This window comes from Vulpes vulpes, chromosome 8, assembly GCF_048418805.1.
Source record: "Vulpes vulpes isolate BD-2025 chromosome 8, VulVul3, whole genome shotgun sequence".
NCBI classification, from domain to species: Eukaryota; Metazoa; Chordata; class Mammalia; order Carnivora; family Canidae; genus Vulpes; species Vulpes vulpes.
The window spans coordinates 37,146,810-37,159,033 of NC_132787.1; the positions used below are offsets into that span (position 1 = coordinate 37,146,810).

Genomic DNA, 12,224 nt, shown 5'->3' on the forward strand with positions numbered 1-12,224 from the left:
GAGAAATCACGTACAGGAGGGCAACCACTGCTTCCAAGCAAGTGAGCACCACTGTGAGTTAAGTAGATGGAGGTGTAGTAGGGGACTGAAGTGCCAGGGTCACAGAGGAGGGAGGTGGTCCTCATCTTCCTTTCCAAAACCATTGGGGAATGGAGGATATGGGGGTGACTGAGAGAGGTAGGCATGCAGTTTTAACAGCTCACCCAGCTAAAGGGTATAAAGTGCCCAGTTGAGCTGCTGGCCTCCAGACATTAGAACTACATTACACCTTGGGGGTGATACACTATCACGAGCTAAAAGCTGACCCAGGGCACATAAGGGTTACCAGCTGGAGAGGGATATGCCAGTTCTCTTCTTTTTTTAAGGTGACAGTTGGTGCCATTTATTTGCCATGTTTTTCTTAATTTAGGAGTCGTGTGCTATAAATTTCCCCTTATATAGAATTTTAGTTACACCCTACAAAATTTGATGTGTTTTCTACGCATTTTTATTTATTCTTAAATATTTTTAAATTCCCTTTTTAAAAAGATTTATTTATTCATTCATTCACTCGTTCATGAGAGACACACAGAGAGAGAGGCAGAGGGAGAAGCAGGCTCCATGCAGGGAGACCAACATGGGACTCGATCCCGGGACTCCAGGATCACGCCCTGGGCTGAAGGCGGCACTAAACCGCTGAGCCACCCGGGCTGCCCTTAATTCCCTTTTGGTTTCTTCTTTGACCATCGGATTATTAAAAGTGAGCTATTTAGTTTTCAGGTATTCAAAGTTTTCCAGAGATACTTTTGTTATTGATTTCTAATTTCAGTCCATTGGGTATTTTAAAAAGATTTATTTATTTTAGAGACAGAGAGTGAGATCCAGGGTTGGGGGTGGGGAGAGGGGCAGAGAGAGAGGGATACAAGCAGACTCCCCACTGAGAGGGGGGCCCAATGCAGAGCTGGATCCCAAGCCCCTGAGATCATGACCTTTGCCACAATTAAGAATTGGATACTTAACTGACTGTGCATCCCCCCCCCCCTTTTTTTAGAGAGGATGGAGGGAGGATCAGAGGGAGAGGGAGAAAGAGAATCTTAAGCAGTTTCCACATTGGATGCAGGGCTTGATCTCAGGATCTTGAGATTATGCCCTGAGCTGACATCTTAGATGCTAAACTGACTAAGCCACCCAGGTGTCCTTCTTATTTTTTAATTACTACATGTCATTTAGGTAATTTAAAAACACAAGCAGGCAAAACTCATTTTACAAGGCTGCGTGTATGCATATTTGAGAATCTTCCTCAAATATATTGGAGTGCTGGTCCATCACGAGGGCTGGGAAGAAAAAAGGGTACAGGCAGCATCCTTTGTCCTTTGTTGAAGGACAAAGGAAAAAAAATGAAAGTGACAGGAAATAACAAATAAAGGAGTCATATGTTCAACTTATTGAAAAAGGAGACACTCCTCCTATCCATGGTATCTTAAAACTAGCAAGTAAGATGAACAATAATTATATAAAGTATGCGTTACAATTTTCAAAGTACAAATTATATGATAGACTAATAATGACAGTAAGTGGTTTTCAAAATTGGAGTATCAAAAAATGTTTGTGTGTGTGTGGTTTTTTTTTTAATTAATTAAGTTATTTTAGAGAGAGAAAGCAAGTTGGGGGAAGGGCAGAGGGAGAGAGTCTCAAGAAGACTCTCTGCTGAGCGCAGAGCCCAACTCGGCGCTATATCTCATGACCCTGAGATAATGACCTGAGCCGAAACCAAGAGTCAGACGCTTAGCTGACTGTACCACCCAGGCACCGCAAGATGCTTTGTATTTTATGTTTAATCTCGGAAGCAATTTTGAGGATGATTGGAGGCAGGAGTGGTAATAGAAATGAGAGCAAGAGTACAATGCAGTGACAGTAGAATCCTATTTTTTAAATCTACTAAGAGTATAAGAAGAGCCCAATTGAAATAAATAGTAGAGGAATGGAAAGAATAGACCAGTGCAAACTTCAAAAGACAAAAATCTTAGTGAGCAAAAAATTTCTGCTTACATTAAAGATGAAGAAAAAGGGAGTGCATTTATTCTCCCACCTGAAACAACTGGAAAATGGACAAAATAGGTGAAATGACAATTTTCTTTTTGTTTTTTTTAAGATTTTATTTATTTATTCACGAGAGACACAGAGAGAGGCAGAGACATAGGCAGAGGGAGAAGCAGGCTCCCTGTGGGAAGCCCGATGTGGGACTCAATCCCAGGACTGTGGGAGACGCTTAACCACTGAGCCATGCAGGTGTCCTGAAATGACAATTTATTAGACACTGAATATCAGGCAACAAAGGACAGTGATCCATAAAAGATGAGAAACTAACAAGTTAAGTCCCATGATTGCTTTAGTTTACTGCATTGAGAGAGTTTCCACACCAAGGAATAGGTTTTTATAATATAAAATTCAAATTCTCTAGTCTGGTACATGATGCCCTTCTTCATATAACCTTTGTTTACCTCTGCAACAGTAACAGCATTATCAACAACATTTGTCACAGGAACAGAGAACAGGTATTATCAAGTGCTATCCGCAAGGGCTGGTGAATGTCTTGTTGAAAAAGAAGACATGTTTCCTATCCTTTGTGTTTTAGAACTAGCAAGTAAGATGACCAATAAATAATTATAAAAAGTATAAGTTGTTATAATCCTCAATGTACAGGTTGCCATGAATGCACAGTTTCTGGAATAAGTCAAGGTTCAAGTTATTTTACCTAGTGAAGTCGTGTTTAACCAAAGACATAAAAGACAGAAGACTAAGAGCTCAGGAAGGACAGTGGCAGAAAGTAGTACACACAGAAGGAACAATGTGTGTAAGAGGTTAGTCGTGTCCAAGGAATGGAAAGAAGCCAGCGTGACCTTTTTCACTGGATTGTAGTGAGTGTCTCCTTGCAAGACTGGAGATGCTTCTTAAACTCCCCCTTCTGGCGCACCACTATTACCAGAGAATGTTTATCCCATCAGGCACCATCAAATTTCCATGTTTTTACATGCCTGTATTGTATGGTATATGTCGTTTCTTATGCTTTAAATATTTTTATCTTTTTTCTTTGGGGGCAAAGTCCTTCTCATTATTTAGGACACAATTTAAGCATCTTCTCACAGAAAAGAGTTTTCTGACTATTCATTTCTGTCTCCCAGTTGATATGACCCTGTTTTTCTTTATTTTTCACTCTGTGCTTTGAATCGCTGTGGATTATTGCTCACATATGTCTTTCTTTCACTGAATTTGAGTTATTCAGAGCTAAAATTACGTCTTGTAAATTTTTATTGCACCATTTGTAGAATCTGTAATGGTCATGGCTAATTTTATTGTTACTCTTCATCTCATTAGAAAAGAGAAAGCAAATGCCCTCTGTAGATGGTCTACACAAAATTATTCATTCAGCTCATTTGATTATGGTAATAGTATTAAAAGTGATAAAACTGATAAAACATTATTTAATTATGTTTTGCTTATTTCACTTTAGTTTTTGACATAACTGCACAGTGATAGTCATTTTTATTTCTAATATATTAGTCCAAAACAAAGTATGGAAATCTAAATATTCATTTCAATAGCAACAGAACATGCATTAGTATTTCCCCCTAATTTTTGTAAATCTGTAGTGTTTCTCAATTTCTTTTGGTTGTTTCATGTCCCAGATTGAAGAAAACATGAGTATGAAAGGGAACCTCAGTTTGTGAATGACTTCCCTTTTTTCGTTGATTGACTCCACCTCCATTATGTAGCCTTTCTGGGGTTTTTTGTTGTGTTTTGCTTTGCTTTGTCTTGTGGAAGTGAGATGATTTTTAGAATTCTTAGTGGTCCTCTTTAGCAGAACATTTCTAAGGAATAATACAAGAAGATTTAGAAATCATTAAAACTCTGGACTGGACAAATTCAGAATGGTCCCACACGGAAACTCTGGATCTGCTGGTAAACATTTCTCATTTATTATACATTTACCTTTTAATGCAGTAAAAAGTTAATAGTCAATGGATCTTATTTAATAGTAATTGGCATCAAGAGAGTAAGGAGTGGAAAATGGGCATTAAGCTTTGGTGGCAGTGACTTGTGTCTGCTGTAGATTCACAAATGAAGATAGGAGATAAAGATTAGATTTGGCATTAGAAAAAAAAAAGAAAGATTAGATATGGCATCAGGTTTGTAAAAATGCTAAGGTGAAGTTAAGGAGCTGAAATGAACTGAATTTTATTGAGTATGACAATAATTCTTAGAAAAGATTGACCATATGGAAAGGAATATTGACTGAAAGTTGATCACACAGGGGAATTTAAAATAACATCCCTGAGGGCTGAAATCTACTTCATAATTTATATGGATATGTTAAACTCATTTAGCATTTTAAATTTTTTCAAAGCTTTTTAATCTTTAAAAGTTTTATTTTAGTTATTTATTTTTAGAGATTTTATTTATTTATTCATGACAGGCACACAGAGAGAGGCAGAGACACAGGCAGAGGGAGAAGCAGGCTCTATGGGGAGCCTGATGCGGAACTCGATCCTAGGACCCAGGATCATGATCTGAACTGAAGACAGATGCTCAACCACGGAGCCAGTCAGGCATCCCCCAAAGCTTTCTTATGGCAGTATAGCATGCCACATGAAAGCACAAGTCCTAAGGCCACACTTTAGTGACTTATACCAAAGTGCATGGTCCTATGTGGCTACCAAAGCATTCTTACTGTTGCGTGAGTGTTGGGTTAAGGTAAGAATAAGAAGAGAGAGTAATGAAAGCTTTAGAGTTTTATGCTATATCTGGTGATAAGATCCAGTATTTTGTTTTTTGTTTTTTTTTCAAATATAAACCTTACCACTTCATTCCACCGATGTTCAGCTACTATTTAGCATGCACTGTGCCAGGTACTGGCAAAACAGTGCTGAGCCTGATAGAATCCATTCCCTTGTGAAATTTACCACCTAACTGTCTGGATCCAGTGGGCTTGGAGTCGGGGACCTCAGTAGTTGAATATTGTTTTGGCCTGGAAGGGGGACCTGCCGCTGCTAAGCTTCATGGATGCTTTCTCAATTTTCTAGGTTTTTAGCTCTGCTCTTGAAATTCTTTTCAGTCCCCAATTTGCTCTTAATTCCTCACTGCTGAGTCGCCTCTAACCACAAACATTTCCAGAGCTATTTCACTGAGACTATGTGATCCCAGGTATGTGTGTTTCCTGTCCACCTTGCCATTTAGAAAGAAGAATTCTTTGTCTTCATTCGACTTTCCTTGTTAATCTCAAAACTTTGAAACCATCTGTATTCTCCAAAGTTGCTTTTGGGGAAGGCAATACTTTTGTTCTTTTTTGTTTCTTTTTTCACAGACTTTAGAAGATGTTTTGCCCTCTTGTGTCCCTCTGCTGTGGCTGTGGTCTCCATTCTCAGTACCTGTTTGATGACCAATTCTCTTGGTGAGTGCTTGGTCAAACGCAAATAATTCTGAAGGCTCAACAGCATCTGAAAACATGCTTCATGATTTCAAAGGATCAGATATTAAAAGCACAAAATGAGGTCCTAACCATGCAACACCAAAATATGAACTAGAGGCATGGTTTCCTCCAAGATAAAATAAACTTTCACAGGAAAAAAAAAAGTACATTTGCCTAAATTTGAATAATGCCTACCTAAAACATAGGAAACAAAACAGAGGAAAAAGCTCAGAATTATTGGGATAAAGTGGAATTTTAGGAACAACTTTTAAAAATTCAAATGCCAAATTTTACCTTAAGATGTATTGAGGGAAGCCAGCTATATATCAGAGAGACCGCAGTTTCCTGTTGGTTAAAGTAATCAGAGGGTGGGAGCTGAGACATTTGGAGTCTGGGGGGAAGGAGGGACGAGGGATTATTTTATGGTAGGAAAAAATAGGAAAATATCTCCATCTCAACTCCCATTTAATAAAGTAGAAAACTTTCAGCCAGATTTCAACTAGTATTTTAAAAATTCATGGTGTTTTTCATATATGTGTGTAATGGGTGTTAAATTCCTTAAGACTGGTCTTTTCATCTTCATCATGAACCTTCTTTTTATGGCTCTTAGGAATTTGGAGAAACTTACCTCGCTCCTATCTATAAAATTTTGTAATATATTATTTACATAGTAAACTCTATGGAGATTATATAAATCGACTTAATAAAAAAATCTCAGAACTGTGTTACTTAGCTATACTGATTTTGCATCCTTGCTTCATCTGAAGCCTGTGATGCTGATCTTTGTTCCTACAAAATAACATTCTCCTCTCGTACCATTAATGAGTCTGAGGATGTTTCTGACATTTAGCTTGGAAAAATAAATAAGTAATCCAAGGAATAATAATCCCCTGCTTGCTCTTTGGATCCTGACCAATTGCTGCCTTCACCTGTTGCTGCAGGGAGAGCAGATAAAGAGATGAGGCTAACGGATGGTGAAGACAATTGCTCCGGGAGAGTGGAAGTGAAAGTCCAGGAGGAGTGGGGAACGGTGTGTAATAATGGCTGGGGCATGGATGAAGTCTCTGTGATTTGCAGGCAGCTGGGATGTCCCACTGCTATCAAAGCCGCTGGATGGGCCAATTCCAGGGCAGGCTCTGGACGAATCTGGATGGATCATGTTTCTTGTCGAGGGAATGAATCTGCTCTCTGGGACTGCAAACATGATGGATGGGGAAAGCACAACTGCAGTCATCAACAGGATGCTGGAGTAACCTGTTCAGGTAGGACTTGCAGAACTCAAATGCTTTGTGGGTAAAAAAAATATGTAGATGGCCTAAAAACGAAAAGGAGCCACTTTTCTGTGAGTTTCCTAGTTCATATATAAAATCACCCAATCTATTGCTAAAAGACCAGACAATGCATGACACATCCCATTAGAAAAAAAAAGGAGATTCTGAATATTGTAGTCCAGGAGTGACCAGCTTCAATTTGAGAGCCAGTAATCCCACCGTCAGTTTCTACTCCCACGTAAAAATATCATATCTAAGTCAATTCTTTGTGTTCCTTCTCAGTAACATGCTGCTTTTGTGCATTAACCTTTTTGTCCCTTAACTGATAATCAATTTAATGAATCAAGAAATAAATATTCCTAGCACTAATCTTTTGCTGCAGGAAGGATGTTTTGCAGAGTAGAATTGCTTTTTTCCAGTGTGCAGTGCTGTTCATTTCATTTACATGGTGGTTTGTTCTGGGTTTTAAAAAAAAATTATTTATTTATTTTATTTTAAAGAGAGTGAGCAAGCAGGGGGAAGGGCAGAAGGAGAGGGAGAGAAAGTAAATAGAATGCTCAAGCAGTCTCTCTGCTGAGCATGGAGCTCAACATAGGTTCCATCCCAAGACCCTGAGATCATGACCTGAGCTGAAACCAAGAGTCAAATGCCTAACTGACTGAACCACCCAGGTGCCCCATGGTGGTTTTAATTTAGAAAAAATTTCATGAACTTTATCTCCATTGACCTTACAGTAACTCTGAAAGCTTTGTGTCACACCTTTTTGCTGTAAATCATGAGGTCATAGTTAAGACCCAATTCAGATTCCTGGACTTCCCATTTCTCCTTGTTCCTTTCACTGGGTTTCCTCTTTCTTAGAGGCCATCTCCTCCAGGGAGGATATTTTATTTTTATTTATTTATTTTTTTTAAATTTTATTTATTTATTTATTTATTTATTTATGATAGTCACAGAGAGAGAGAGAGAGAGGGAGAGGCAGAGATATAGGCAGAGGGAGAAGCAGGCTCCATGCACCGGGAGCCCAACGTGGGATTCGATCCCGTGTCTCCAGGATCGCGCCCTGGGCCAAAGGCAGGCGCTAAACCGCTGCGCCACCCAGGGATCCCCAGGGAGGATATTTTAGAAAGGACTAATCTCTCCCCCTGTATTGTGGTGTACTGGGTACAATACAGGCTAGTGTCTAGAAAGATGCGGAACTAAATTCCAGTTCAGCACCTCATGAATGTTATTTTGAGCAAGTTGTTAAATTTTTCTGAACTTCAGGTTCTGAAAATCAGTGTTTTAATGCATTAGAGCTCTTCTTTTTCCTTCTTCCTTCCATCCTCCCCCTTCCAACTCCTCCACTTCCTCCTGCTCCTACTCCTCTTGTTTTTTATTGTTAATCATTACAAGGGGAAGATAGGAATAACAATAGTAACATCTATGTCGCACATCTATGGTAAAGTTAAAAATCATAATAAATCTTGCCAGGCTTGGGGCACCTGGGTGACTCAGTCGATTAAGCATCAGACTTGATTTTGGCTCAGGTCAGGATCTCAGGGTGGTGGAATAGAGCCCCAGGGCGAGCTCCATGCTCAGTGGGGAGTCTGCTTGTCCCTCTCCCTCTGCTCCTCCTCCTCCTCTCTCTCTCTCTCTCTCTCTTTTTCAAATACATAAATAAATAAAATCTTGCCAGGCTCTTACTAAAATCATTGCAACCTACAGAGCTCACTGTTCAAGCTAAGACATCAGTGTAACACTTTTAACTCTTGTTTTCTGTTTTTTTCATACTTAAGGATAGAATTAATCAAATTTGTTTTTTGAAATTTATACAGCTAATGCTCCAATTGGTGTATATGTAGCCACTCAAGGACTCCTTAGTTTCATGAGGTTTCAGAGGCTGTATTTTCCCTACCCTGACTGATGCTCAATCCTCAGAGCCTCTGCCTCTTGGGAGATTTTACTATTATCACACACACAGGGACAACACAGTATAATAGTCAGGAGAATAAACACTAGTGTTAGACTGCTTTTTCTTTTCACATCCTGGCTCTATGATTTTCTAGGTGTATGATCCTATGACAATTATGGAAACTGAGAATGCTTATCTGTGGAGTAGGGATAATGGAAAGAATACATAATGCTTAATGTTGTGAAGACTAATAGCATATGTGATACACTCAGAACACCAGACACATATTTAATTGTGAACTATTATTTTTATGGTTATTAATTGTCTAGAATAAAAAATCCTGTTAAGTAGAGGTCTTTTGCCTGGTATGTAGAGCTTTTAAAAGTAAATTCCTCTCTCAAAAAAAGAGCCTCTAAACACTTGCTCAAGCATAAGCAGTTCTTGTTTTTCACGTGTCCCCAGATTTCATCCCAAATTTTTTTTCAGATATATTAGTCCTCATAGAAAATCTAGGGAAACATGTATAGAGAGAATTTCCTTTATGAAAAAAGCTGTTCTTTGCTAAAAATTGTACCAGATGCTTTGGAGGTGGGGGGAAGCTTTGATTCAAAGAGGAGATTGGTGAGAAATGAATTCTCTTGATATTTTTTCCTCAATTTTTATTAATTTGGTATAGTACAGGATGCTTTTGCAAACAGTTGTCCATGCTCCGGCATTTTTATTTTTCCCTTTTTATTGTTTTCTAATTTTACACTCAACTTCAGACAATTCTTCATGCTCTGTTTGTGATAAAGAAAGATTAAAATAAAGGTTTTTAATGTTTGGCAAATGACTTTTTTTAATGTTTTTAATGTTTGCCATTTTTGCTACTTTGTTGGATGGACTAATTTTATTTTTTCTAGTTTTTTAAAGTAAGTGCTTTGAGACAAATTTGTCAATTTCTACATAAAAGAGTGCTTATTTTGTCTTAATAATGGAAGGAAATAAAACAAAACAGAAAGCAAATTTAATCTGTAAAACATTTTCCTTGGTAAGTAGACATAGATGAAAGCCTTAATTTCTAGCTGGTCTTTAAAAGATGAAAATTCCCCAGTATGTACAGATGGGAAGCTTCCAAAATGGGGCATCATTTTTAAGGACAGCATCAAATCTCAAGTGTCCAGAGGAATCTTATTTTTAAAAATCACTTCTGAAAGAATGTCACTTCTGACTTCCGGTCTTTACCCCACTCTAGATGGATCCAGTTTGGAGATGAGGTTGATGAACGGCGGAAACCAGTGTTCTGGCAGAATAGAAGTCAAGTTCCAGGGACAGTGGGGAACAGTGTGTGATGACAACTTCAACATAGATCATGCTTCTGTGGTTTGTAAACAGCTCGAATGTGGAAGTGCTGTCAGTTTCTCTGGTTCAGCTAATTTTGGAGAAGGTTCTGGGCCAATCTGGTTTGATGATCTTGTGTGCAGTGGAAATGAGTCAGCTCTCTGGAACTGCAAGCATGAAGGATGGGGAAAGCATAACTGTGATCACGCTGAGGATGTTGGAGTGATTTGCTTGGGTAAGGACTGATCTGGGTTCGTTCGGTGCTTCCTGAGAGGACAAAAGAAAGGGGGAAAGGTTCTTAAAAGCCTGAACTCTTCCCAACATAATGAAGCCTGCTTCCTCAATCACCTTATTATGACCTAATTTCAGGTTCCCCATCTGATACCTGTGGAGATTTTTCTTTAACTGAAATGAAAATAACTAGGTTAGGGAGGAAGGATGAACAGTGAAATCAAGACCCAAGTCATGAGGATAGAAGGAGGCGTTCAGAGAATAATCCAATCCTCCCTCCTCCCCCAATCCCCCCAGAAAAAGAGAAGAAAAAGAAAAAGAAAAAAATAGCTTAACTAGCAAGTTGTGCTTTGGGGATGAGTTTTAAAAACAAATCACAGCCTTTATTAGCCTCTATCTGCAGAATTTAACCTGCCCCTTCCCAAAATATTAGTTCAATTCACAGAATCAAATGTTAAAAAGTAGTTTGGTTTTCTATTAAAACCTCAATTATGCTAGTGCTATGGTATGAACAGACTCTGTGTCTAGAGACTTTCATGCACCATGCTTGCTCAGGGCACAGGGACAGTGGATTTATATGGGAAGGGGTGACACTCCTTTTTTCACTTGAGTTCTTAGTTTGAAGCAGATCCAGCATGTCCTGAACCCCAGAGAACATTCAGAAAAATAAAATAGAGTAAAAATGTCCCTGTATTCATCAGATATCTTTTTTTTTTCAAATGAAGAAAACTCAATTCAAATTAACTTTAAGGGAAGAGAATATTGACTCAGAAAACTGGGACATCCAGGGGGTACAGTTGGCTTCATACATAGCTGGATTCAAACATTGAAACAATGTCATGGGGGTTCTGGTCCTTTTACTATTTCTTAAATTGGCCTTTTGTTGTTGCTGGACAACATGACCATCTATTGTTTGAATCATAAAGAATGGGATTCCTACAAAAAACATGGGTTTTGTTAGCTGAAGAAAGCAAAAGGGATTTGGGATAGAAAAAAGCAGAGGAATTGCCTTCCATTCCCATTTATCCACCAAAAGTTTTCTAGGTCCCCAATCAGCACATTTCTTCTCAATGCTGAGGACTCACAATAAACAGTATTGTAGCAGCAAAAACTAAAACTGCCAGTGGAAAGGAGCAACTTATTTATTGTAAGATATTGCTCAAGATCAAGCTCTGTTCTTTCAGGAATATAGATTGGGGGAAGGTGAAAGTGGTAGTGATTAGGTCTCCTTTCTCTTTGTTAGCTTTTTGACTAAGGAACTGGTCACAAAGGGACCAGGCATATAACACAAACCAGGTAGTTATAGATAGGTAATGCAGTCAGAGGCAAAAGTCATTGTTGAGTCCTGGGCCTGAGTGTGTGAGTACCACCTACACATGCGAATGTATATTTAACTAGAAAAAAACAATTCTAAGAAAAACTCTTTGATAGTAAAACAAAAAAATCTCTAGATAAAATTGAGCCCCTGCATCTCTTGTTAGGAACCTTTTTTTTTTTTTTTTTTTTAAGATTTTATTTATTTGAGGGGAGCGGGGCAAAGGGAGAGGAAGAAGCAGACTCTGTTGAGTGGGGATGCTGAGACATGACCTGAGCCAAGGTCAGATGCTTAATCAACTGGGCCACCCAGGTGCCCCAGAAACTCTTTTTATGGTACATGCTCTCTGTCCTGAAAATTCCCTTTAAAAAAAATTATTATTGAAGCATTGTTAACATAAATGTTATATTGGTTTCAGGTGTACAACATATTGCTTCAATAATTCTATAAATTACTTGACATTCACCACAATAAGGGTGGTCACCATCTGTTGCCATACAAGTTATTACAGTGTTATTGACTATATTCCTTATGCTATACTTTTCATCTCTCTGACTTATTTATTTTATAACTAAGAATGTGTACCTCTTGATCCCCTTTATCTATTTCACCCATCCCCTTGCCCACCTCACCCCTGGCAGCCACCAGTTTGTTCTCTATAGTTAAGAGTCCTTTCATTTGTTTTGTTTTTTAGACTCCACATATAAATGAAATCATATGATATTTGCCTTTCTTTGTCTGACTTATTTC

At 38.5% G+C, this 12,224-nt stretch overlaps 1 protein-coding gene across 3 annotated transcripts in view; it reads left to right on the forward strand.

Annotated features, from left to right (window-relative positions):
• Nucleotides 1-3,647: 3,647 nt before the first annotated feature.
• The window catches only part of CD163 (CD163 molecule), a 30,629-nt gene continuing 22,052 nt past the window's right edge, over nt 3,648-12,224 (forward strand). For 2 of the 3 annotated variants that reach the window (XM_025995277.2, XM_025995278.2), the window contains exons 1-4: nt 3,648-3,939; nt 5,342-5,428; nt 6,388-6,708; nt 9,843-10,163. In XM_025995277.2, coding sequence (XP_025851062.2) covers nt 3,909-3,939; nt 5,342-5,428; nt 6,388-6,708; nt 9,843-10,163 — 760 coding nt within the window. In that variant the 5' untranslated portion in view covers nt 3,648-3,908. The remainder of the gene's footprint in view (nt 3,940-5,341; nt 5,429-6,387; nt 6,709-9,842; nt 10,164-12,224) is intronic. The other variant, XM_025995279.2, reaches the window with a different exon arrangement.